Source organism: Pongo abelii, chromosome 7 (genome assembly GCF_028885655.2).
Source record: "Pongo abelii isolate AG06213 chromosome 7, NHGRI_mPonAbe1-v2.0_pri, whole genome shotgun sequence".
In the NCBI taxonomy this organism is placed as follows: Eukaryota; Metazoa; Chordata; class Mammalia; order Primates; family Hominidae; genus Pongo; species Pongo abelii.
Genome location: NC_071992.2, coordinates 149,074,376 through 149,099,994, shown reverse-complemented (window position 1 = coordinate 149,099,994; position 25,619 = coordinate 149,074,376). Strand labels below are relative to the sequence as shown.

General features: G+C 41.7%; 2 protein-coding genes and 1 long non-coding RNA gene across 17 annotated transcripts in view; 2 read left to right on the top strand and 1 right to left on the bottom strand.

Annotated features, from left to right (window-relative positions):
• TMEM71 (transmembrane protein 71) overlaps positions 1-15,276 on the top strand; it is a 75,103-nt gene extending 59,827 nt beyond the window's left edge. For all 13 annotated transcript variants that reach the window (XM_054518832.2, XM_054518837.2, XM_063726818.1 and 10 more), the window contains 2 exons: positions 12,633-12,857; positions 15,177-15,276. In XM_054518832.2, the coding sequence (XP_054374807.2) occupies positions 12,633-12,669 (37 nt within the window). In that variant the 3' untranslated portion in view covers positions 12,670-12,857; positions 15,177-15,276. The remainder of the gene's footprint in view (positions 1-12,632; positions 12,858-15,176) is intronic.
• LOC129047552 (uncharacterized) lies at positions 13,434-24,714 on the bottom strand. The gene is made up of 3 exons (XR_010141335.1): positions 24,311-24,714; positions 20,399-20,547; positions 13,434-18,175 (listed from the first exon to the last, which is right to left on the bottom strand). It is a non-coding gene; the product is annotated as an uncharacterized LOC129047552 (long non-coding RNA).
• Positions 24,654-25,619, top strand: part of DNAAF11 (dynein axonemal assembly factor 11) — a 111,234-nt gene continuing 110,268 nt past the window's right edge. For all 3 annotated transcript variants that reach the window (XM_024251101.3, XM_024251100.3, XM_054518830.2), the window contains exon 1: positions 24,654-24,808. In XM_024251101.3, the coding sequence (XP_024106869.1) occupies positions 24,799-24,808 (10 nt within the window). In that variant the 5' untranslated portion in view covers positions 24,654-24,798. The remainder of the gene's footprint in view (positions 24,809-25,619) is intronic.

Sequence of the window (25,619 nt, the reverse complement as noted above, 5' to 3'; positions counted from 1 at the left end):
CATATAATTGGAATTATATGATATGTGACCTATTGCATTTGGTTTGTTTCACTTAACATAATGTTTGTATGTTTATCCTACTCACATCTTAGCATGTATTAGCACTTCTTTCCTTTCCATGGCTGAATAATAGTCCACTGTGTGGATACAACACATTTTGTTTATTCATTTGTCCTCTGGTGGATGTTTGGGTTATTACCACTTTTGGGGCTATTGTGAATGGTTGTGAAGTGCTCTTGAAAAAAACAGAGAGCGTGAGTGAGTTTGGCAGGTAAGGAAAATGGGAAAGGATGTTTGAAGGAAATGGAACAACTTATTCCAGGGCAGAGAAAGCTTCCTACCTGGCCTTCCCTCTTTTCACTCTTCCAGGCTGCAGTCTCCACGCAGCAATTACAATGATCTCTCTAAAGCCGACATCAGGCCACATGGCTTCCTTGTTAATTACCCTCAATCCCATCTTACATTTCTTCTTGCTTACTACGCCACGGCACCTAGCACTGCTCCCCTTTCTGTTCTTATAATGTCACCAAACTCAGCTCTACCTCAAGGCTTTGGCAATTGTAGGACACTCAGGCAGAAACACTCTTCTTTCTGAACTTCTCATGGCCAGCTTCCTCTCATCATGCAAATACCTCCCCCATAGAGAGGACGTCCCTAGCATCTTAGGGATGTTCTCCCTATTCACGCACGCCATCTCTGGTCACTCAACTATCTCATTATCAGAAATTATCATTCTTTTTTTTTTTTTTTTTTTGAGAAGGAGTCTCGCTCTGTTGCCCAGACTGGAGTGCAGTGGCACCATCTCGGCTCATTGCAAGCTGCAAGCTCCACCTCCCGAGTTCACGCCATTTTCCTGCCTCAGCCTCCTGAGTAGCTGGGACTGCAGGCGCCGGCCACCACGCCCAGCTAGTTTTTGTATTTTTAGTAGAGAGGCGTTTCACTGTGTTAGCCAGGATGGTCTCGATCTCCTGACCTTATGATCCACCCACTTTGGCCTCCCAAAGTGCTGGGATTACAGGCGTGAGCCACCGCGCCCGGCTTATTTTTCTTTTTGAGACGGAGTTTCACTCTGTTGCCCAGGCTGGAGTGCAGTGGTGTGATCTCAGCTCACTGTAACTTCTGCCTCCTGGACTCAAGCAATTCTTCTGCCTCGGCTTCCCAAATAGCTGGGATTACAGGCGTCTGCCATGGCACCCAGCTAATTTTTGTACATATATATATATATATATATATATATTTTTTTTTTTTTAAGTAGAAGCAGAGTTCGCCATTTTCGCCAGGCTGGCCTTGAACTCCTGACTTCAGGAGATCAGCCCGCCTCGGCCTCCCAAAGTGCTGGGATTACAGGTGTGCACCATCGCACCCAGTCAGGAATTATCATTCTTATTCATTTGTGGTGTGTGATTTTTGTTAGTTTGGTTTGGTTCTTGGTTCCTCTCTGTTCTGCACTATTTTTTTCACTGGAACAGAAGCTCCAAAAATAAGTAATTGCTTAAGGAGTGGATGGCTGGATATGACCCATTAGTGAACTGGCAAGGAATATATTGTGTCTGGTGCAGAGAAAGAGAGCTTCAGGTGGCACAGCATGTGGTAGAAATATTGATTGTGCCCCGATTATTCAAGATGCCCTCTTTATACCAGGCACATTCTAATTTAGCTTTAGAAATTTCTCTGGTGTGATGATTTCACAGTACCAAAGGGAACTGAATGCTTGTCTATTATTTCTGTTTCAGAGTCAGCATAGAAACCCTGGAAGAGAGTTGCCCCTGAGAAGCAGCTTTGCAAGGGGTGGGCAGCATGGTGGCTGGGAGGGGTCAGAAGATCTATGTTCTCTTTTAGTGCTGTGTGGCTTTGGGAAAGTCATCTAACCTCTCTGAAATTCAGGTTTCTCGTTAGCACAAATGAACAGTGAACAGTATATGAGGATAAGAGCTTTCCATGGTCTATTACAAAATGTGAGATAGGTTTGTGCATACTTACTCTGGTCTCATGCTCAGAACACTCTGCCTTATGTTGTGCTGCGAGGTTGATAGGGATTATAGTTCTCATTTGACAGGTGAGGGTCCAAGAGGGTGAGTTGCTTGCTTGAGGTCAATGGTCAACCACTGGAGGAGTCAAGGTGAGGTCTGCCTCCAAGTCCAGGATGTTTTCCACTTGTGCTTCCCTGCCTACCTCACAGGGGTGTTGTGATAATTAATGACAAGTTATAAATACATACATTTTATTATTATTTTCTGTCCCATGCTTATTGTATCACTGGCCCTAGAAGTAAGATTGAGGTCCTCCTTGCTTCTCATTGCACCTACTGGATGATTATCCGCTCTTCTCCCCTAAAACCTCCAGTTTTGAAGCTCATGACACCAGACTGCACCATCTGCTGCCGCTTCTACGTGCAAATACTAACTCCTCATTTCTTGAAGACTTTAGTGTCTCTCTCATTGTCAGTCTCTCTAGTACAATTCCAGTCACTCTTGGTGAGCTCCACATACACATGGATGTCCCCTCTCATACTCTGGCCCATCAGTTTCTTTATTTTTATTTTTGGATTTTTTTTTCTTTTTGAGATGGGGTCTCGCTCTGTCTCCCAGGCTGAAGTGCAGTGGCAAAATCTCAGCTCGCTGCAACCTCTTCCTCCCAAGTTCAAGCGATTCTCCTTCCTCAGCCTCCCAAGCAGCAGGGATTACAGGTGCACGCCACCACACCCAGCTAATTTTTGTAATTTTAGTAGAGATGGGGTTTTGCCATCTTGGCTAGGCTGGTCTCGAACTCCTGACATCAAGTTATCTGCCTACCTCGGCCTCCCAAAGTGCTGGGATTATTTTGGATATTTTTTAAAAACTGCTTTATTGAGTTACAATTTATACAACATAATATTCACTTGTTTCAAGTATACAGTTTAATGATTTTTAGTTTTACAGTTGTGCAGGCATCACTGCAGTCCAATTTTAGAAAACGTGTATCACCCCCAAAAAGATCCCTCTGCCATTTGCAGTCACTTGTCATTCCCATCCCTCAGCCCCAGGCTACTAACCAGTAATCTACTAACAGTCTATAAAATTGCCTATTCTGGACATTTCATGTAAATGGAATTGTACAATATGCGGCCTTTGTGTTTTTAACTTTTTTAACTTTTATTTTAGGCTCAGGGGTACATGTGCAGGTTTGTTACATAGGTGAACTCATGTCATGTCATGGAGCTTTGTTGTACAGATTATTTCGTGTCCAGGTAGTAAGCCTAGTACCCAATAGTTATTTTTTCTGCTCCTCTCCCTCCTCCCACCCTCCACCCTCAAGTGGCCTCAGTGTCTGCTGTTCCCCTCATTGGGTCCATGCGTTCTCATCATTTAGTTCCCACTTATCAGTGAGAACATGTGTTATTTGGTGTTCTGTTTCTGCATTCATTTGCTAAGAACAATGGCTCCATTCAAGTTCTTGCAAAATACATGATCTCATTCTTTTTTATGGCTGCATAGTATTCCATGGTGTATATGCACCACATTTTCTTTACCCAATCTTATTGATTTCATGTGGCATAATGTTTTCAAGGCATACCCATGCTGCAACATGGATCTCTACTTCGTTCCTTTTTATAGTAGAATAATATTCTACTGTGTAAATATATCACATTTGTTTATCCATTCACCAATTGATGGACATTTTGGCTGTTTCTACCCTTTGGTTATGAAAAACACTGCTATGAAATTCACATACATGACTTTGTGAGATACCTAGGAATGAAACTGCTGGGTCATATGGTCAATTTGTGCTCAACTTAAAAAAAATGCCAACTGCTTTTCAAAGTGGGTGTACCATTATGTATTCTCAGCCACAGTGTGTGATCGTTCCAGTTTCTCCACATTCTCTCCAATGCTTCATAATGTCTATCTTTTCTATTCTAGCCAACTCCGAGTGGATGTGAAGTATTATATTATTGTGGTTTTGATTTGTATTTCCCGGATGGCTAATGATGTTGATTATCTTTTCATGTGCATTTTTCCTGGCCACTCACTTTCTCTGCTTCTTTCCTGCTTATAATTTTGTCTCCTAACCCTAAGTTAGGCATATGCACTCACAGTCAAGCCTGGACCTTGCCATTCCCATAACTGCACCTCCCCCATGCTATCAATATTGAACATTCTGCTTTTAACCATCACCATCTTTCCAGCTCATTCTTTCTCCCAATAATTTTTCAATGACTGGGATCAAATTCCACTGGTCCTGACACCTTTTCACTTATCCTCAATCATATATTCCTTTGTGTTCTTCTTCAGCTTAGATTCCATGTGCTGTCAATAAAATCATTCCCTTGTATCTCTCTCCATTCATTGTACTTTCCAGGTTAAACTCTAATTCTGGTTGAATCGAATACTCTATCTATTATTCAGCTTCACCCACATGCTAAACATGCCTTGTGAAAAAAACACACAGCCAGGCCTTTCTTTGAATTCATAACCACAGCCTCCTGGTGTGTTTGGTGGTGTCTCGCAATCATCTTACCAAGTCCTATTAATTCACTCTCCCATTCCCCGGGTGATTATTTCATACTTATCCTCTCTCCTCAAAGCTTCAGTACCTCCTCGCCCAGTCTCATTCTTAGATGATGTCTTTCGTTTCTATTTTACTGAGAAAATAGAAACAATTATGAAGATACAGCTAGCTATTGCCACCTCATATATCCCACCTACGGGCATCTGTTCCTACTCTGCCTTCCTTCCTGTTTCTATAGAAGGAAAATTCTTGCTGCTGTCTAAGGCCAATTTACCACTCATGCATTGCAGCCCACCCTCTCTTATCTACTTATAAAAATTGCTCCAGGAATTGTCCCCTCCCTCCTACAGCAGCAGCATGCCAGTGTGTTGTAATAATACCTGTCTTAAATAAGACCTCTTTTGATTCTTCGTCGCTTAGAACGATTCCCCTCCTCCATTCCTCTGCTTACAGTAGCAGCAAAATTCCTTGGTAGATTTGAGTTCTGTGCTTATTTGTCTCCAATTCTTCTCTTTCAAGTCTTTCTTAAACCCACCCCAATCAGGATTTGACTCCTACCGTCCATGCAAGTAGCCCATGTTAAAGACATCAACAACCTTCAATGTTGTTAAATCCAGTGGTCAGTTCTTAGTCCACATTTGACTTGACCTAGCTGTATTTGATGTAATGACTCCCTCCTTCTTAAAGCACTTTTCCCACTTGGCTTCTCAATTTAACAAACTGGTTTTATCTCTTTTGGTAATTCTTCCACATGTTTTCAGCATTTAAATTTTGGAGTATGCCAGACCTCTTCTCTGCCTAAACTCACTTCTAGAGTGGTGTCATCCATACTCACGACGGTAAACCCCTCTGTAAACCATGACTCCTCCAACTAGATCTCCAGCCTGGACCTCTGTTTCTCATGCATAAGCCAAAGTTGATTTTCAAAATTTCCATCTGGATGGCTAAGACATATCTCAAACTTGACATGTCCAAAATAGAGTGTGTAGTTCCCACTTCCTCCAAACCTGTCCCTCTACTGTCTTCACTATCTTAGTTAATGGCAATGGCATCATTCAATTTTACAAATTAAAAATTTAGGATTCATCTTTGCCTTTATTAGTTTGCTAGAGTTGCTGTAACAAAGTATTATAAACTGAGTGACTTAAACAACAAAGCTATATTTTCTCAGAGTTACAGAGGCTAGAAGTCTGAGATCAAGGTGTCGGCAGGGTTGGTTTCTTCTGAGGCCTCCCCTCTTGGCTTGTGGATGGCCATCTTCTCCCTGCATCTTCACATCATCTTCTTCCTTATATGTCTGTGTCTGTGTCCAATTTTCCCCTTCTTATGAGGACACCAGTCATATTGGATTAGGCCCACACTGATGATCTCACCTTAATTTCATTAATTCTGTACAAATTTGGGTGGGAGGACACAACTGAGTCCACAACAATTCCTTTCTTTCTGTTACAACCTATATCCACTCTAATTTCTTTTCTATATTAATTTCAATATCCACACCTGATGCACAGGATCTTTCAGTTGGGTCCACCTTGAAAATATAGCTTACTCCTGCTTACCAACTTCAAGGTTATTATCCCCTCTTGTTTAGTTTACTGCAATTGCTTCTTCAGCTGATGTCCCTGCTTCTGATCTTTGCTCCTAGAGCATACTGTCAACACAGTAGCCACAGTGATACTGTTATAATAAAAATCAGAGTCTAACATTCCTTTGCTCAAATCTTCCAATTTCTCCCATGTTCCTCAAGGAAAAGCCAAAGTTCTCAAAGCCTTCAAGTCTCCACATGCTGTGGCTCCAGCTCCATCTCTGTCCTCATCCAATACTCACTTAAGCATATGGGTCACCATGCCCTTCCCTGGGCATTTTTGAGCACTCTCCTCATCAGGCATTGCCATTTGCTGCTCCCCTGTCTGGAACTGTCTCCCAAGACATCCATACTGTCCATTCTCAAATGTCATCTTCTCCTAAATAAGGAAGCAACCCTCCTGGCACTCACATCTCCTTCCTCTGCTTGCTTTCCCCCACCCCATTAGCACTTAGTAGTACATGACATACCACGAAATTACCTGTTTATCAGTTGCTATATCTTCCTGTATTAATATAAGCTTCTTGAGGGTAGGCACTCTCTTTTGTTGTAGTTGTCTTACTGCTGTATCTCCAACACCAAGAACAGTGCCCAGTACCTAGTATAACTATGTAATATATATACACGCACACACACACATACACTCACATATATTTACATATACATATAAACATGTTTTTATATATTTATATACATTCATATTGTGGATATACATAAATACACACATACACATCTATGTATTCTATATTTGTTGAATAAAGTAATGGCATCTGTCCATATGGAAAGAATGAAACAACAGTAGTGAAATGCTTTCTCCCTCCATTTTTCCTTTTTCTTTTGTTCCTGTGTGCATATGCTCACTCTGAATGTATGGCTTTTTTTCACCTCCCATGTCTTGCTTTCTCTCTGTCCCTGGGTCCCCTTCTCCATTGTCCTTCATTCTCCTTCCTGGTTCTGCAGTCATCAGAGGGAGGGAACTTCGAGCCTGCTGCTGCAGCCACCTGCATTCTTCGACCCCACCTGGCTCGCTCACCAGCATGATGTACTTGGAGTCACCAGGATGTGATGTGGTTCTGTCCTAGAGTTGTTGATGTGTCCATTTTCCATTGATGGAAGCTGCTCCTTATAGATACATGCATTTGTAGATGAGAAGAAATCAGGAATGCTTTTTTGGTTCTGAGCTATAATAAGCTCATGTGTTGTAATCAGCTTAGCATGTTTCTATTCCTTCTGCCATCATACACGATTGGTTCAAATGGACACTTTTCTCCCCTCAGGGAAACAGGGAGGAAAGGAAAGTCAGGAATGAGTAATGCTTGCCTTTGGCAAGGTGGAGGTTGCGAATGGAACTGGGAACACAGGTAGCTGGGAATCGGGAGAGGGTCAGGTTGGAGATAGAAGACCTGCACAGGGTGAAGAAGTGGTTCAAGAGTTTGAGCACCTTCACAAGGCACTGGGCCAGAGCTGGATTTTGGCTGCCTAATGACTAGGGTATATCAATACCTACGTGTCAGAAATACCACTTGTTCTGTGTGCATTTGTCTTCACCACTGACTCCTTACTCCTGGATCAAAATCTCTCAGTGCTAACAATTTAAGAGCTGTGCCTGGCTGCATGCAGTTCTGCAGGTTGGCCAGCTTGGAAGCTCATCAGGCTGATGGACACTCTAAAATGATCTGATCCAACCTCCTCTTTTATTGATGAGGAAACTCGAGCCCAGCAGGGGAATTGAATGACAAAGGTCCCTGGGAGAGTTAGGCATATTTATGATACAAATTGATTTTTAAAAAGAAATTAGTTCATTTCCATGACTTGGGTGGTCATCCTTGAGTTCTCTCTTTACCTTAACCGTCAATCAAATAATCAGGAAGCCCTGTTGGCTCCCTACCCCCCACACCAGTTTATACAACAGTCACTACTTGTCACTATTTTCTCTGTCACTACTTCTGTAAAACAGTATTATTAGCCTGCAAACTGGTCTCCCTACTTCTACTCTTACTTTCTCACCCAGCCCCCTACTACTCTCTTTTTCATACAGCAGCCAGAACAGTCTCTTTCAAAGTAAATTATATTACATCACTTTCCTACTTAGACCATGGGTTTGTTTCTCCATGTTCCAAAAAATGATCTCCAAACATTTTGATATGGACCATAGGCAAGGTGGCTGCATCTCCCACGTGGTCTGCTCTGTAGTCTCGTCTAAAACCACTTATCCCCCTTGCGCATAATCCTCCAGCCACATGGGCCTTCCTCTGGTTAGGCTTGTGTCCCCACACAAATCTCACCTTGAATTGTAGTCCCCAGGTGTTTAGGGAGAGACCTGGTGGGAAGTGACTGGATGATGGGGGTGGTTTCCCCCATGCTGTTCTCATGATAATGAGTGAATTCTCACCAGATCTGATGGTTTTATAAGTGGTAGTTTATTTTAAAAAAGTTTCTCTCTCACCTGCTGCCATGTAAGACTGTGCCTGCTTCCCTTTCTACCATGATTGTAAGTTTCCTGAGGCCTTCCCAGCCATGCAGAACTGTGAATCAATAAAACTTTTTTTCTTTATAAATTACCTAGTCTCAGGTATGTCTTTTTAGCAGTGTGAGAACCCATCTTGGTTTCCAATATCATTCTCCAATGAAAGAACCAAGGATCCTTGGAGAATAACTGATTCTAGGACTGGAAATATGAAACATACAAGATGAGCCTGGGCTGTCTTGTAGTGCCAGAAATTAAGGAAGTGATCAAAACAAAACAAATAACCAAACTCATAATTACAGGTGTAGGTCAAAGTGACCTAGAAACCAACTGAAAGAGTTTCTAATGGTCAAAGATGAACTAATTTGAACAATAAATTAAAATAATAGTAGATTCTAACCCAAAGTATAAAGTAAATATCCACGAGTCTATACTGATATAAATAAGTAATAAAATAACTAAGTTAATGGAGAAGAATAAACTCTTCTCCTCTGGAGAAGAAGTTCAAATAATCTACAGACACTACACACTGAGGAGTGCAGCATAACTTCCCACTCCTTAAGTGTGGGCTACACATAGTGACTTTCTTCCAAAGAATATAGAATGGAAAGGAGGAAGGGAGGAGGGAGGTGGAAAGAGTTACTTTACAGAGAAGAAATCTGACAAATACTACTTTAGCCAGGTGATCAAGGCCAACATAAGCAGTAACACATCATGTGGCCAGTACCCGTGATGTTATGAAAATGGCACTTTATCTCTGCAGTCTTCCTCTCAAAAACCCATTATCCCAGTTTACGAGTTAATGAGTGCAGCACACCAGCATGGCACATGTATACATATGTAACTAACCTGCACATTGTGCACATGTACCCTAAAACTTAAAGTATAATAATAATAATAATAAAAAACCCATTACCCCAGTTTAATCACAAGAAACACAGCAGTCAATCCCAACTGAAGAACATTCTACAAAATACCTAACCAGTACTTTATAAAACTGGCAAATATATGATCAAAAACAAGTGGAGCCTGAGAAACTGTCATGGCGAAGAGGAGCCTAAGGAGAGAGGACTAAATGAAATGTGGTAACCTGGATTGGATCCTGAAATAGAAAACTGACATTAGGTAATGGCTAAGGAAATCTAAATAAAATGTGGAGTTTATTTCATAATAATGTATCAACATTGATTATTTGATTGTAACAAATATAGTATACTAATTGTATTAGTCCATTTTTACACTGCTATAAAGATACTTCCTGAGACTGGGTAATTTATAAACAAAGGAAGTTTAATTCACAGTTCAGCAAGGGTAGAGAGACCTCAGGAAACTTACAATTGTGGTGGAAGGGGAAGCAGACAGTTTCTTCACAAGGCAGCAGGAGAGAGAAGAGTGAAGAACTTCCAAACACTTATAAAACCATCAGATCTCTTGAGAACTCACTATCATGAGAACAGCATGGGGGAAACTGCCCCATGATCCAATCAACTCCCTTCCTCGACACGTGGGGATTACAAATCACGATGAGATTTGCGTAGGGACATAGAGTCAAACCATATCACCAATGTAAGATTTTAATAACAGAGGAAACAGGATACCTATATAACGGGACCTCTCTGCACTATCTTTGCAATTTTTCTAAAAATCTCAAACTGAAAATCTAAAAATTAAAATTTAATTAAAAATAATTCAGGTAACATAACTCAAACTAATGCATATTAAGCAGTTTTTAAAAATATGAGTCAAGTGTGTGGTTCATCCCTGTAATCCCAGCCCTTTGGGAGGCTGAAGCAGAAAGATCACTTTAGGCCAGGAATTTAAAAACAGACTGGTCAACACAGCAAGACTCCATCTCTACAAAAAGGAAAAAAATATTCACAGGATGCAATGGTGAGAGCCTACAGTCCCAGCTACTTGGGAGGCTGAGGCAAAGGATTGCTTGAATAAGGCTATAGTGAACCATGATTGTGCCACTGCACTTCAGCCTGGGTGGCAGAGTGAGACACTCTCTCTCTCTCTCTCTCTCTCTCTCTTTATATATATATATACACACACACATGCGTACATACACACACACATATATGTATATGAGTCAAATCACTATTTCTTGTCACAGAGAATGGTCATAGTATATTTTAATTTTTTAAAAAAGCAAATCTTAAATTAATGTATATAGTATATTCCTATTGTTATAAAAACAATAAAAAGAGTGTGGAAGATACACAAGAAACAGTGGAGTTCATTTCAGGGAATGACATTGAATTGCTGAGGTGATATTATTAACTTTTTCCTTGTATATCTTTGCATTTTTGACATGATATAATAAGCATATATCAATTTAAATTGGTTAAAGTCAATAAACAAAGAAAACAAAACCCCAGATGATTCTGATAATCAGGTTTGGGCACCAAAACTCTAGTTCCCCCCAACTCTATGACAATTTTATTTCAAGTACAAATAAGGGCAGCTGACATTCGTAAGTACTTCATAGCTTCTAAAACCCGTCAATAGAAATACTCTAATGTCCAACCAGCTCCTAAACATAAGTTTTATTATCACCCCATTTTAAAAAAGAGGCTACTCAAGGACTTGCTCTACAGCTCATCAGTTGGAGAACAACGAGTAACTGTAGATTTTGTGACATGTGCCATCTTTCCTCTCTAATCACATCACCCAGGCACGAATACCTCCTAGTAGCCTATACAACAGAAAATAAAGAACAATTTCTGAGACAGATTCAAAATCTTCTAGAAAAAACAGGCAACGCTATTTTAAATTATCTTGAATTAAACTCCTAAGGAAACTGGCAAAACACTCTTAGTTTCCTTACATGAATTAGAATAAATATCCACCAGTCTTTTAAACGGTATTTTTAAAGTAAGTGATTTTGAGTATATTAATAAGGGATCTGTCAGTTGCAAGTTAGTGACATCCAACTCAAACTAATTTAAGGGAAGGAACATTAAGATCTCATATATACAAAAAGTCCAAGAGTGACTTTCAGGTACAGCTTGATCCAGATGTGCACACCATGTCCTCAGGGATCTCTCTCCACCTTTTTGTTCTTCTCTCCCATATGTTGGCTTTATTCTCATGCAGGCTTCTCTATTTCAGTGGTCAGAGAGCTGCTAACAACCTCAGCAGAAAATAAGTGTCCCTAAGAGTTCTAGCAATAGTCTCAGGTTTGACCCTCATTGGTTGTCATTATTTGACTTGTTGTCCCAGCTTGGGTCATGTGTTCACCCGTGAACCAAATACTGTCATTAAAGAAAGGCAGAATTGTTATTGGCCAGGCCTTAGAGAGGGTATTTTTCTGCAGCCTGGAGGTGGGGTCAGCCATACAAACCTTCATGGAGAGTAGACGGGAAGCTCCTTTGTGAAAATGCAGGGTGCTGTTACCAGAAGAGAGAATGGATGCCAGGTAGGCAGAGCCAAGATATGTCCTCAACACTGAGTGTAAAATATTCCCCACGGGGAACCAGATGTCTAGATTACTGGGTTGGGTAATATCTAAAGTGAGAAAGAGAAATTGCTGTGGTTTGAATGTGTCTCCCAAAGTGGCTGTGTTGGAAACTTAATCCTCAATGCAACGGTGTTGAGAGCCGGGACCTTTATGAGGTAATCAGGTCATGAGGGCTCTATGCATTAATGCTGTTATTGCAGCATTTGAACCAGATTTGAACCAAAACTTTATTATTTGCACGATATTAAGAATTAGAAATATGAGTGGTAATGGAGTAGATATCAGGATGTTACATTTTTATATTGCTTCATAGTTTACATGAAGTAACTTAGTATCCTAACTTAGCAGTAATTTAATGTCCTATATGATTTGTATCTAGCTTAAACACTCTCAAGAAAGCTAAGAAAAACATGCAGTTCCTAGAGGACTGCTTCACAGTTGGTGTGTAATGGGCTCTGTGGTAAATTACCATACAGTTAATGCAAGTCAATGTCAAAGCCAAAAGCAGCATAATTTAGTGATTGAAAGCATGAGCTTTGGAGTCAGGCAGATTTGAGTTCAGGTCCTGGGCTCTTACCTTGGGCAAGTCACTTATCCCTTAAGCTTCCATTTCCTCATTTGTAAAACAGCAACAACAATGCCAACCACACGATGGGTGAGAATTAAACAGGAGAATGCACATGAAGCTTGCAGCACCTGGTGAGAACTCAATGAAGGTGTGGGTCTGCCTACTGATGACGGAACCTGTTACAGCTGTCTGTCTGAAGAGATGAGATGAGGCAACCCTTGCTCTGGGAAGGCAGAGTCATCTGGCATCATCGAGGTATAACAAAAAAGACTCTCTGGAGAGCAGGGTAATTATGACTTCATTATTCTGCTAGAATGTAAGCTTCCAAAGGGCAGAGATCTTTTTCTGTGTTATACATTGATGCCCCCAAGTGCTCAGAAGAGTGCCTGGAACAAAGTGGCTGTTCAGAAATTATATGCTGAATGAATCATTTCCATTCTGATATTTGATCACTCATATAAGCAGGCATTAAATGGAAATAACTATGTAAATATATATAGCCAAAATATTAACATATTGTCAGTATATTATCCTTTGTAATTTTTATTAGCTTTCCCTTCTTGATATCTGCTTTGCAACAGTTAGACTACAACTGGGAGTAGACTCCATGTATTCTTTTATTTAATCATTCATTCAGCAAATGTTTCCTGGTTTATTGAGTGTCTTCTATGGGTGAGGCACTGTGCATGGTGCTGGGGAAGTGAAAATGGAAAAAGCAAAGTTTTCTGTCATCATGAAGTTCACAGTTCAGCAGAGACAGACTAGTGATGGGATAGTTAATAAGCCAAACGTGATTAATGCTACATATAATAGTAGCAATACAGGAGCCAGTGGGAGGACAGAGGCAGGCAACAAAACTTAACATGTTCCAAATCTTTATTTACACACATTCAAATCCATTCCTCCTCCATTCTTCCCCTTCAATCTTCATTTCAGGAAACACAGTCAGCAAGAAAGTAGGAGGCTTCATTGATTCCTCCTCTTTTCTCAACGTAAGTTCCAGGGTCTCTTCTCTCAAAACTGTCCTATAACGTCCCCACTTCCCTATCACTACTGCTATCCTCCTAGTCCAGCTGATTCATGATCTACCTGGGTGTCTTCTGCAGAAGCTTCTTTCTTGCTCTCACTCCTCCCAGCCTTTCCACTCATACCCACCATCATATCATAATCCAGTTTCCACAATGCAGTATTGTTGGAATACTGCACTCCACAATCCAGTATTGTGGAAATACTGCATTGTGTAGTAAACCAATATTTTAAAGATGTGAATGAGAACAAATAATCTCTAAACCATGTAAAGATGTCCCATCCCATTTGGAATGACACCTTGTCTCCTTACAAACATGATTACTTGCTTCCTGCCCAACCCTTCCATTCCTCCCTGCTCCCCTGCCTCACCGTGTTGGGCTCCTTTTTCTGTTCTTTGAGCAAACCAGGCTCTCCCAGTCTAATAATTTTTTGCATTTTTCTCTCTCTGGGAAAAATCTTCCTTTGTTCTTCACATAACTGTTTCCTTCTCTCTCTCAGGTCCCACTCCAATTGTCATCCGTTCAGAAATGACATTTGATGGCCTTCTTTGACTACCCAAATCAGCTCTTCACTCTCATTCTATCATCACTCCACTTTTCTTTCATAGCCCATATCATCATCTTCAATCTTCTCTTGTGGTATTTATTTGTTGACTCGTTCATTGTATGTTCACTCTGAATGAGTATAGAAATTTCAGGATGATCAAAATCTTTTCAATCTTGGCTACCACTTGATTCCCAGCCCCCATGGGCTCAATACTATTTGCTGGGGAAAAACATGGGTCATTGGATTAATGGGACCCTTATGCCCACCCAAATTAGAAATCTTTACGCTAACTACACCATGTTCTTGAAACACAATTATTTGGACATACACACATATTCAAGTAGGTGAGATACAGCGCAGGTGGAAAATTAGATTAAAAGTAGAGCTCAGAATAAATATTGTCAGTCTTCATTAAGGTAATGAAAGCCTTGAAAATATGATTCTCTCTAAGCTGGAAGGGGCAAGTGTGAACTGTAGAAGATTTTGGCTAAGACCTCTCTCTGCTTTTGGACAAATGGTGCCTAACAGAACTGTGTGACAGAAAAAGGTGAGATCATTTTTAGCAGATGCCAGCCAACGTGAGAAGGGTTGATTGATATGACAAAGTCTTTTCACAAAAAACTCAAATCAAAGAAGACGACTGACAGTGAAGTAAACATTTTAGAACTAGAGTAATTAGGAATATATTAGCAATTAAAATAAACTTATTATCATTAGCAAAATTGGCAGTTACTGGCAATTTCCCCAGGGGCCTCATTTCAAGTTTATCTTAGTTGATTATATTAAAAAGGATTAATGTGTTCAGAGATATGGTTTTAATTTTTGTGGATTTCATGTACTCACATCCCTATTCATAATTAGTTGAACTTAATGGTTCTGAAATAATAATCTTGTGGATACCACGTTTTCTATGAGCTGGACCCAGGTGTTCTAACACTAAAACTGAATAAAGCTATTGTTTGCTCACTTCTCAGAGAAAAGTAAATTAGTGGATATGTTTCTTAGTTTTTTTCTCTTATAATTTCTTTAGGCCTTTAGCACCTGCTACCACTTGTCTGCTAGGAAGTACCAGAAAATGACAAAAACCTTGGACTTGAAGCAAATAAACTAACCAAGTAAAAACTCTGAACACCACCCTTTTCGGATTAATAGGGTCTTCATTGTGTGGAAATGTGTGTCATGGATGAGACACCACATGGTAAGAGGGAAAGGATTGAACTCTCCATTTCCTTCACCCTTTGGTTCTTCTCTTCTCACAATGGGGGTGCTACATTTTAGCATCATAGGACATCAGTGTTTTATCACTTAGCATTCTTTGTTGTTAGCAATGAAAATGACCCTGGCAACAGAATCAAAAGGATTAGAAGAATACTGGGGAGCTCATATGAATTATGGAAAGCTGAGCAGGTTTGTAGCAAAGAATTTGTCCTTGACCAAAGAGAAAGACTGGCCTTTGTCATCAGTTTCTAGGAGGCAATCTCTAGTGTCTTTATTTATCTGGGGACATTGGGTCACAGTGGTTAGTCCAACAGTGTGATTTAGGGCAGGTGCTAAGCAGACTCATGTAGTCTTAGGGTGGGGATTTTCCAAGCCAGAAAGACGAATCATGTAACTCAGTGTGGGGGTGAGCGCTTTGGATCACATGATATCAGTCAACCAAGAGATTGAGATTAACTACATGGACAATCAATCAGTCAATCAATTATGCCTATGTGATGAAACCCCAATAAAAAGTCTGGACAATGAAACTCAGGTGAGCTTTCTTGGTTGGCAGTGCTCCACACATGTGATCAAACATTGGCGCTGGGAGAGTAATGTGGACTCTGTCCCATGTATATCTTCATTTGGCTGATTTAATCTATATCCTTTTTCTTTAATAAACTGTAGCTGTTTCTGTAACAACTTCCAGGAAGTTCTGTGAGTTCATCTAGTGAACTGATGAAACTGAGGGTGGCTTTTCAAAACCCCTGAAACTGCGGTTGGTGTCAGAAGTGAGGGAAGTGTTGTATGGAGAAAGTGCCCTCTAAAACTTTGTAGTTGGTCTTAAAAATTTGCTGTAGCTGCACCAAAGCTTGCAACAGGCAAAAACCGGGGGTGCCATGGAGTGCCAAGAAGGTAGAATCAAGAGGCATATCAACCAGGTAAAACCGTCTGGCCAGGATGCCATGGGGGTGACTCCACTAATCTTTCTGTCTACAGGTGTTCCCTAAAAAGAAGACCTACATGACCTCACCATATGAGCAAAGTAAGGTCATGTATTCCCACACTGGCCATTCTTCCAGGGGAGGGAGGAAAATAGGAGGGGTCACTTTAGCTTCTCCAGCAGAAAACTGGCACCTGGACTTGCCCTCCAAAGAGATCCAGGGGAAAAGACGCTGGGTACCAAACATGGCAAATTTCTACTTCAAAAGTAACACATGAGAAACTATCAATAGCAGCAAGATTTCATTTTGTGTTAGAGATACTCTATGCAGAAGAACCTGAAGGCTTGGTCTCCTCCCACTGAGGCTGTGTAGGGGCCAGAAACAACAGCTGCCTTGACCCCCAGGGGCACTGGCAGGATGGAGCTGGGAGGCAAAGCAGAAGGCTGAACTGAGCGGCAAATAAGAAAACAGGTCAGGTGACCAAAAAGGAAGAGGGAGGGCATGTTATTTCAGGTGACCATCCAAGAGCAGCTGACCGGTGGGAGGCTGTGCTGGCTGGGTCATTCTGTTCACATTGAGGATGTGCCTCAATGGGCTCAGAGGGGACCAAGGGGAGTCTTTAGCTCAATGATTCTCCAACCCTATTTTTGTGGAGTATCTCATGAGCTAGGTTCGTGTGTTCCCCCTTCAACATCAAACAAAATCCAATACTTCTCTTTTCCCAGGTCTACATAGACAAGCCATTGATTAGATTGTCTCAGTTCTCCCCAGGTTGGTCCTCATGGTCACTGACCCCTGCTTCAACTTGAAAAGATCCTTTTTTATTTGTCCTATATATTAGGATTTGAATAGAAGACTTAGGCTGCTAAATCAAAGCTCAAATACCATGGAATCCAGCTGTTATTATGTGGATTTGATTTTTTCCCCTCCAAACCTTGTTTTTAAAATTTGATTCCCAGTGTCGGAGGTAGGGCCTAATGGGTGGTGTTTGAGTTATGGGAGCAGATCCCTCATAAATAGATGAGTGCCTTCCCTTGGGGGTGAGTGAGTTCTCGCTCTGTTAATACCAGAGAGAGCTGGTTGTTAAAAAGAGCCTTGTCTCTCTTGCTTCCTCTCTTGCCTTGTGGTCTCTGCACATGCTAGCTCCCCGTCATCTTTTGCCATGAATGGAAGCAGCCTGAAGCCCTCACCAGATGCAGATGCCCAACCCTGAACTTTTCAGCCATCAGAATCATGAACCAAATAAGTATTTTTTCTTTATAAATCACACAGCCTCATGTATTACTTTATAGCAACACAAAATGTGCTAAGACACTAGTTTGTTACCTAAATAAAGTGTCACCTTCTACTGGAAGAGTAATGTGTCCACACTGCTGACCCATCCTATCAAACACAGTAGGAAAAGTGCTTGTTCACTTCCCAAGTCAGTGTATTAAAATTAGTCCCATATTTAAAACAGATATTTGACTATATCTCATGACTCTGTGGGTCAGAAATTCTAGCAGGGATCAGCTGGATGATTTTTCTGTTCCTTGTGGCATTGACAGTGGTCAGTTATTCAGTGATATTCAGCTGATGGATGAAATGGCTCAGAGAGTCCAAGACTGCATCACTGATGTGTCTGGTGCCTTGGCAGGAAGGGCTGAAACGCTGGGGCTGGGATGGAGGGGGCATCTACATTGGCTTCTCCAGCACGGTGGCCTCAGGGTGGTTAGACTTTTACATGGAGGCTCAGGGGTCCAAGAACCAGAGTTCATCAAAGTGGAAGCTGCAAGGATTCGTATGAACTAGTTTGGCAGATGACTTAGTGTTTCTTCTCTTGTACTCTATTGGTCAAAGTGGTCCGAAGCACATCCAGATTCAAGGGAAGGGGAACACGCACCATCTTTCAATTGAAAAGAATGTATAATAATTTGTCATCATGTTTTAAAACCTTCACATCTCAAACTGAGATGTATCAAGCACTTACTATGGGCAAACATTTTACACACCATTCCTTTAAATCTTGGTAAAATTCAATCAGGTAAGCACTTTAGTGTTTCCCATTTTATAGATGAGGAAACTGAAAAACAATGAGGGTAAGCAACTTGCTTGAGACTCCTATACTTGAGCCCTCCGTGGTGGAGTAGGATATCCCAGTTACTCTCTTCTGAGTATATTCAAATCAGTAAAGTCCTAACTAAAACATCAACTCTTGCCTTTCTTAAACTAATGGAGATGGACAGAAGTTTGCACAAATAAATTAAGACAATCATTTAAAATTAATTTCATCTTCGATTTTGAGACATGCTTTTATACTTCCATTTGATTACTAGAATGTCTGATGTTTGGAGAATTCATATCCAACAACACAAATTTATACCTATAGATATGGGTAAAGAAAGCACTGGAATTTTCCAGTGCTTTCTTCATATTCCACTTCCCTTCCAGATGGAAAAAGAAGTTATCTCTTATGTTGGATGCAACAGATCAACTTAAGTAATGCTGCCTTCCTCTAGTCTTCTCTGTCACAAGCGACACAGTTAAGTTTGATTTTTTCAGATCTTTTTCACTAGGTTGGTAGAAAGCAGACTGAATTTCTTTATCTGTAAGATGGAGACAGTAATTGTACCCACTTTTTAGGGTAACCATCTATGGATTGCTTTGTTTTCAAAAAAAAAAAAAAAAAAAGGAATAGTTGGCTGGGTGTGGTGGCTCACGCCTGTAATCCCAGCACTTTGGGAGACCAAGGAAGGTGGATAACCTGAGGTCAGGAGTTCAAGACCAGCCTAACCAACATGGAGAAACCCCATATCTACTAAAAATACAAAATTAGCCAGGTGTGGTCGTGCATGCCTGTAATCCCAGCTACTTGGGAGGCTGAGGCAGGAAAGTGGAGGTTCCAGTGAGCCGAGATCGCACCATTATACTCCAGCCTGGGCAACAAGAGTGAAATTCTGTCTCAAAAAAAAAAAAAAGGAATAGTTATTGGGTACAAAAGTAATTGCGGTTTTTGCCATTACTTTTAAATGGCAAAAACCGCAATTACTTTTGCACCAACCTAATAGCTCATACTGAGTACTTTCTACATGTCAAATACTCTTCTAAGGGTTTTACATGTAATGTGTGAATTAGTCCTCAAGGTGCCTGGTATATGGAAGGTACTCAATAAATACATGCTGATGGAAATAAAGAAGGAAGGAGGGAAGAAATGAACCAAGGAGAGAAGGAAAGAAGGGAGGGAAAAAAAGAAAGGAAGGAAGGGAAGAGAGGAGGGGGAAAGGGGTAAGGAAAAAGGGATAAGGGAATAGGACAATGAAAGGAAGGAACTGAGACTTGTAGTGGCGCTGGTAAACTTGGCAGCTTGGTTTACCTTTCATAAAGTTGCAATGTAGAAACTTTTATGAAGAAAAATAAATGCAAAGTATGGTGGAATTCTAGTCACAATATTGGTTACACATCATAAAAAAATACAAAATTATATAAGTTAAAATGAAAATAAGAAGAACTAAATTGCTTTCTAGGCAAATGTCCCTAGAATTTAGCCAGCATAAAAGAAGTAGGAGGACTATTTTGCTGTTACTGGAATAAAAAAAAAAAAAAAAAAAACACTCTCTTTAAGATTTATTTTTTCTACTTGTATACACAATATGTCACACCTGTTTTTTCAGGAAGCATAGCTCATCTTGTTATAGTTCTAGCAGCCAAAGAAATAAGTCTATTTGGAACAACAATTTGCATAAACAGACACACACCACAACTCTTTAAACTCTTTCATTCACTTTGAGTGAAACGAACTTGACTTTACTTAGAGCTGTCACATCGTGATTTCCCAATTGTCCTCCCTGTCAGTGGACTGTGACAATCACAGCACATTGTACACATGTCCTTCATACCCCCTGGGTCCTCTGTTTCTAAGAAACACAGTGACTGTGGTGTTGGGTTGAGGAAGGACACATCACAACCAGCCCAGCCTGGCCCATGACAAACTGCAAAGAAGATATTGCTGATTTCCCTGCTTTATCATCCAAAGCTTTTCTCTGCTTGTATTAGTCTGTTTTCATGCTGCTGATAAAGACATACCTGAGACTGGGCAATGTGCAAAAGAGAGAGGTTTAACTGGACTTACAGTTCCACGTGGCTGGGGAGGCCTCACAATCATGGCAGAAGGCAAGGAAGAGCAAGTCATGTCTTACGTGGATGTCAGCAGGCAAAGAGAAAAGCTTGTGCAGAGAAACTCCCACTTTTAAAACCATCTGATCTTGTGAGATCCATTATCTATCATGAGAACAGCAAGGGAAAGACTCACCCCATGGTTTAATTACCTCCCACCAGGTCCCTCCCACAACACGTGGGAATTATGGGCATTACAAGATGAGAATTGGGTGGTGACAACAGAGCCAAACACTGCTCCACCAGAGTGTCAGGACAATCTGTCAAGACCTTGCCCCTGGAACCAGATGTTATCCTAGATTTTGCTGAAAAGGTCCCAAGAAAAAGAACTGTCCAATAACCAGAGAATGAGGCACCCTTCCTGGTAAGCCTGCTAGATCCCTTTACAACAGGGACACCTCTGTGGTTGGTGATCTTACTGAAGTGACAAGATGTAGGCCTTACACCCAAGACAGCCAAGCTCTTGAAGAAATTGGCTCACTGACTCCTCCATTCAATCATTCAACAAATATGTATTGAGCATCCAATAAGTGTCAGGAATTTTGCTGAGAGCTAGGATTCAGGGATGGAAACAAACAAACAACAACAACAAAATTCCCTCTCTGCCCCCGAGTAGCTCTCAGTCTAAGAAAATGATGCAGTATAGAATTAAGGTTTAGGCACAAAATTCTGATTCACTATGCTTTAGTAAAATAATATCACTGGGCTTCAGTTTCCTAATCTGTAATATGTTCATGACAATATGACCTACTTGAGGGTTACTGTGAGAATTGAGTTAGTAATTTCAAAGTACATGGGCAGTGTTGAGCACACAGTGCTTAAAAATATCTTAGAGACTTTTCTCCAGTAGAATGACAGCCCAATTGTTTATTCACTTATGAATGAATGAACAGAATACTTGAGTCCCACAAACATAAAATTTCACAGGAAAAATCCAAGACACATGTCCTAGTCTGTTGGTACTTCTATAATGAAATATCTAAGACTAAGTCATTTATCAAGAATAAAAATTTATTTTTATTCTTATAAATTCTTATAAATATTAATAAATTATAAATTTATTCTTATGAAAATTTATTTTTATTCTTGATAAAAGTCCAATATTGGAAGTTCAATATAAGGGCACTAGGCACCAGTTGCAGTAGCTCACACCTGTAATCTCAGCACTTTAGGATGCCCAGGCGGGAGGATCTCTTGAGGCCAGGAGTTCAAGACCAGCCTGGGCAACATAGTGAGACCTTATCTCTACAAAAAAATCTAAAAAAATATTAGCCAGGCATGATGGTGCACACACATAGTCCCAAGGTTGAGGACTGAAACCTGGGAAACATTGGGAAGTGCTCTGGAGAACAAAGTTGAGGTTCCAGTTTTAAAGAAAAAAGGACAAATCAGGAGAGGGGTGACTACGAAAGTTGCCTGTTAGGAATTCTCACTGGTTTACAGAAATAACATTGATTAGTTATTGGTTGTACGTTGTTAAACTATAGGGAATGAGTTATGATGTCCAGTGTACAGCATTGTTAGGTTAATTTATAGCCATTGGTGGCAACACACAGTCTAGAGACCATACGGCAGGCAGCTTTGAAACAATTACTTAGCTTAAGGGGATGGGGGACTGGAACTTGACTGCTGTCACATTTCAGTGCCTCTCTGGGCCTGATAATTTAAAGGGGGCTCCCATTCCTCAGATAGAAAGTTTATTTTCTTTCTCATCACTCTTAAACTCTCAGTCTTACTCTTGAACTCTCTAGTTGTCAAAGGGGCTGCTGTAGTTTGAATGTTTTTGTCCCCTCCAAAATTCATGTTGAAATTTAATCCTCAACGTAGCAGTATTAAGAGGCATGGCCTTAAGGAGGTGATTGAGTCATAGGGGCTCCACCCTCATGAATAGGATTAGATGCCCTTATAAAAGGGCTTGCCAAATGGAGTTCACCCCTTTTCACCTTTTTTATCCCTTCTGTCATGTGAGGACAGAGGGCTCCTTTCCTCAGAAGAATGCAGCAATGAGGCACCATCTTGGAAGTAGAGACCAGGCTCTCATCAGGCACCCAACGCACCAGCACCCCGATTTTTTTTTTTAGACACAGAGTCTCACTATGTCACCCAGGATGGAGTGCAGTGATCATGGCTCACTGCAGCCTTGAACTCCTGGGCTCAAGTACTCAAGTACTCCCATCTCAGCCTCCCAAGTAGCTGGGACTATATATATTAATTTTACCTCAGTTTCTTTTTTTAGGTCAACAGTGAGTAGGTCTGAGAGTGAGGAGAGAAGCTTAGAGCCAACATGTCAAATACCTGGTTGCAATTGCTCTTGAGAACTTTCTACGGTTCTGGAGTGGCTCCCTTTGTCTCCTGATCCAGAGGCTGAGATCCTTTACTTTTATTAATTTTTTTTAATTTTTATTAAGAGACATAGTTTCTTTGTGTCACCTAGGCTAGAGAGCAATGGCGCAATCCTAGTTCACTGCAAGCTGAGATCCTTTATAATAGGCCTGACCTCATGCCTCTGTCAGCTTAGAAACTAATCTTTCTACCCAGTAGCAGCTTCCTTCTAGAAGCTAGATTCTTTTCAGCCTTGATGAACCCCTTGTTGTTAAAATGCACAATTCAAGCACAGGCGAATTTGCTAAACTTGCCTGCTGCTCATAGCATTTCATCTCCTTTGTGAGTAATCAGACATCAGCACTCAGTGTCACGTGTCAGTGTCAGCGTGTCAGTGGCATGACCATAGATGTTTACCCATATTGTCATCATCATGTGGAAACAGAGAAGTTTCAGCTTTCAAAGGTGAAGTCATCTGTCTGATGCCACACAGTAATAAATCTGTGTATTTAATCTATGTTTCCAATGCCAGAGCTAATACTGTTCACCTCACACTAACCTGCTTTCAGAAAAATAATAGTGGATGTCAGGTAAGTTTATAGTTTGAGTGCCTTTTGGGAGGCCTCCTTGGAAATCCAAATATTTCACCCCTTGGAAATCCAAATACTCAGGGAAATAGTGCCTGAAATCCCACTCTTCCAGTTCAATTCCTTTGGCTTGGCATTTAAGGCCCCCATTACCCCCGATCTAATCTCTCATTCTTACTGTTCGAAGATCCCTTCTAAGCTCTCTTTATTGTCAAACTGATGTGTCTGCTTCCCTCCATCACCTCACTGTGTTAGACTTTCCTGCCTCTCTGTCCAAGTTCATGACCTTGTCTCTACCTGCCAAACTCTAATAATTGCCAGCTGTAAATGCTTAATCGCTATTTGCTAGAAAAATTAATTTCTTTGCACTCAGCATTGCTCTAGGAATCTTCTTTTAAAATGCAAACATAATACACACATCAAGATAAGAAGCACGCACTCCATACTGTTTACAACGACTGGGATGGGAGAAGATTTTATCTTTTACATATTGCCCCCCTCCTTTTTCTGCAAATGGAGTAAAGAGTAATAATTACTTTCACAATAATGGTACCTTTTAAAAATTCTTGGGAAGCTAATGCATTAAAGTGCTAACACTAAGATCTGAGGATGAATGAGCTTGCTGATGTGCTTCCTAGTTTAGAATGGAAGAAGGCGCGTTGCACACTTTTGGAGAAGGGTCTGGGGAAACGTGAGGGGAGTGTGGGGCTGTAGGAGATATACTTCCTACATTTTACAATTAAGATAGTGGAGAATAGGGAAATTGATGGAGGGAGTAATGGGTGGCGTTTTTGGAAAGCTTGTTAGCCAGAAATGGGTGTTGGGGAGTGACTTTAAAAAGCTGGAATATGACAACGACAACGAACCTTTATAGTGAGCCTGTTGTTTTTATAGTGTCTTTCATTCACTCAAATTATCTACTTAAAGTTTCACAGTGATCCTCTTAGGCTATTTCTCACCTTACAGATGTGGAAACTGAGGAGAAGGAAGAGTAAGGTCACGCCGCTGGTAGAGTGGGGGGCCAAATCCAGATCTCTTGGCTCTGGAAGCTGTAAATCAAACACAAAAAGGAAAAAGTCAAAGGCGGTCTGGAAGGCAAGCCTGGAAGGCACAGAAAAGAGAAGCGTCCTGATACTTTGTTCAGTCTAAACCATTGATTCGGGGAGAGGGAAGCAGTCTGTGGCAAGTCGGAGGTGCGACAAGGACGAAGACTGGGTTTGGGTTGGGGAACCCCTGTCTGCTGAGCCCCTTCACTGCGGTCTCCTCTGCTTGCTCCGCGGAGCTCAGGAAACGCGGCGTGTTTTGGCCCCGCGCGGCCGCCGTAGAGTCCCCGTTGCCATGGCTCCCGAATTCCGATGGGGACGCGCTGAGGTGCTGAGGTGAAGGGTGAAAAGCGTCCTTCGAAGTCCGGGTCCGGCTTGCGGGGCCAGCGAACTGGAGAGGCGCCATGGGCTGGAGTAAGCACCCCTCCACCTTCCGTCCTCGATTGTTCCCCTTGTGGAAGTCGTCCCGGGTCTCGTGGGATACTTGCCGCCCGCTCCCGCCCTGCGCTGCCGGTTCCCCAGCGCCTGGGCGAACCCCAACCCCACCCGGCCCTCCGCCCCGCAGCCCCGGTTGCACCAGGTCCTCTGCAGACTGGCCGGACAGCCTGGCCTTTTCCAGCTCGGGTTCCTAATCTGTAAAATGGGCGGGGCCGTGGGAAGGGGAGGAAGACGCAGAAAGGCACTGGACTCCAGGAAAGGGGTCCGGGAAGATGCAGGGGTTTTGGCGCCAGACACACCGGGTTCCGGCCAAGTGGCTCCTTACTGGCTGTGAACGTGGGCCAGTCACTGTCTCCAAGCCGCAATCTTCGGACTCATTCCGGAAGGCAGTGTAGCCTAATGGTGGAGGGTCCCGACTCTGGAGCCAGGGTTGAAGTCCTCCCTCTTCCTGCGACTCTGAGCGAGTGACTTCACCCCTTGGGCCTCAGCTTCTTCATCTCCAAAATAAAGGCAATCATAGTACTGTTTTAGACACAGTAAGTGTTATAAACGTGTTTTTGTTTGTTTGTTTGTTTTTTTGAGACAGAGTCTTGCTCTGTCGCCCAGGCTGGAGTGCAGCGGCGAGATCTCGGCTCACTGCAGCCTCCGCCTCCCGGGTTCAAGCAATTCTCCTGCCTCAGCCTCCTGAGTAGCTGGGATTACAAGCGTGCGCCACCACGCCTGGCTAATTTTTGTATTCTTAGTAGAGACGGGGTTTCGCCATGTTGGCCAGGCTGGTCTCGAACTC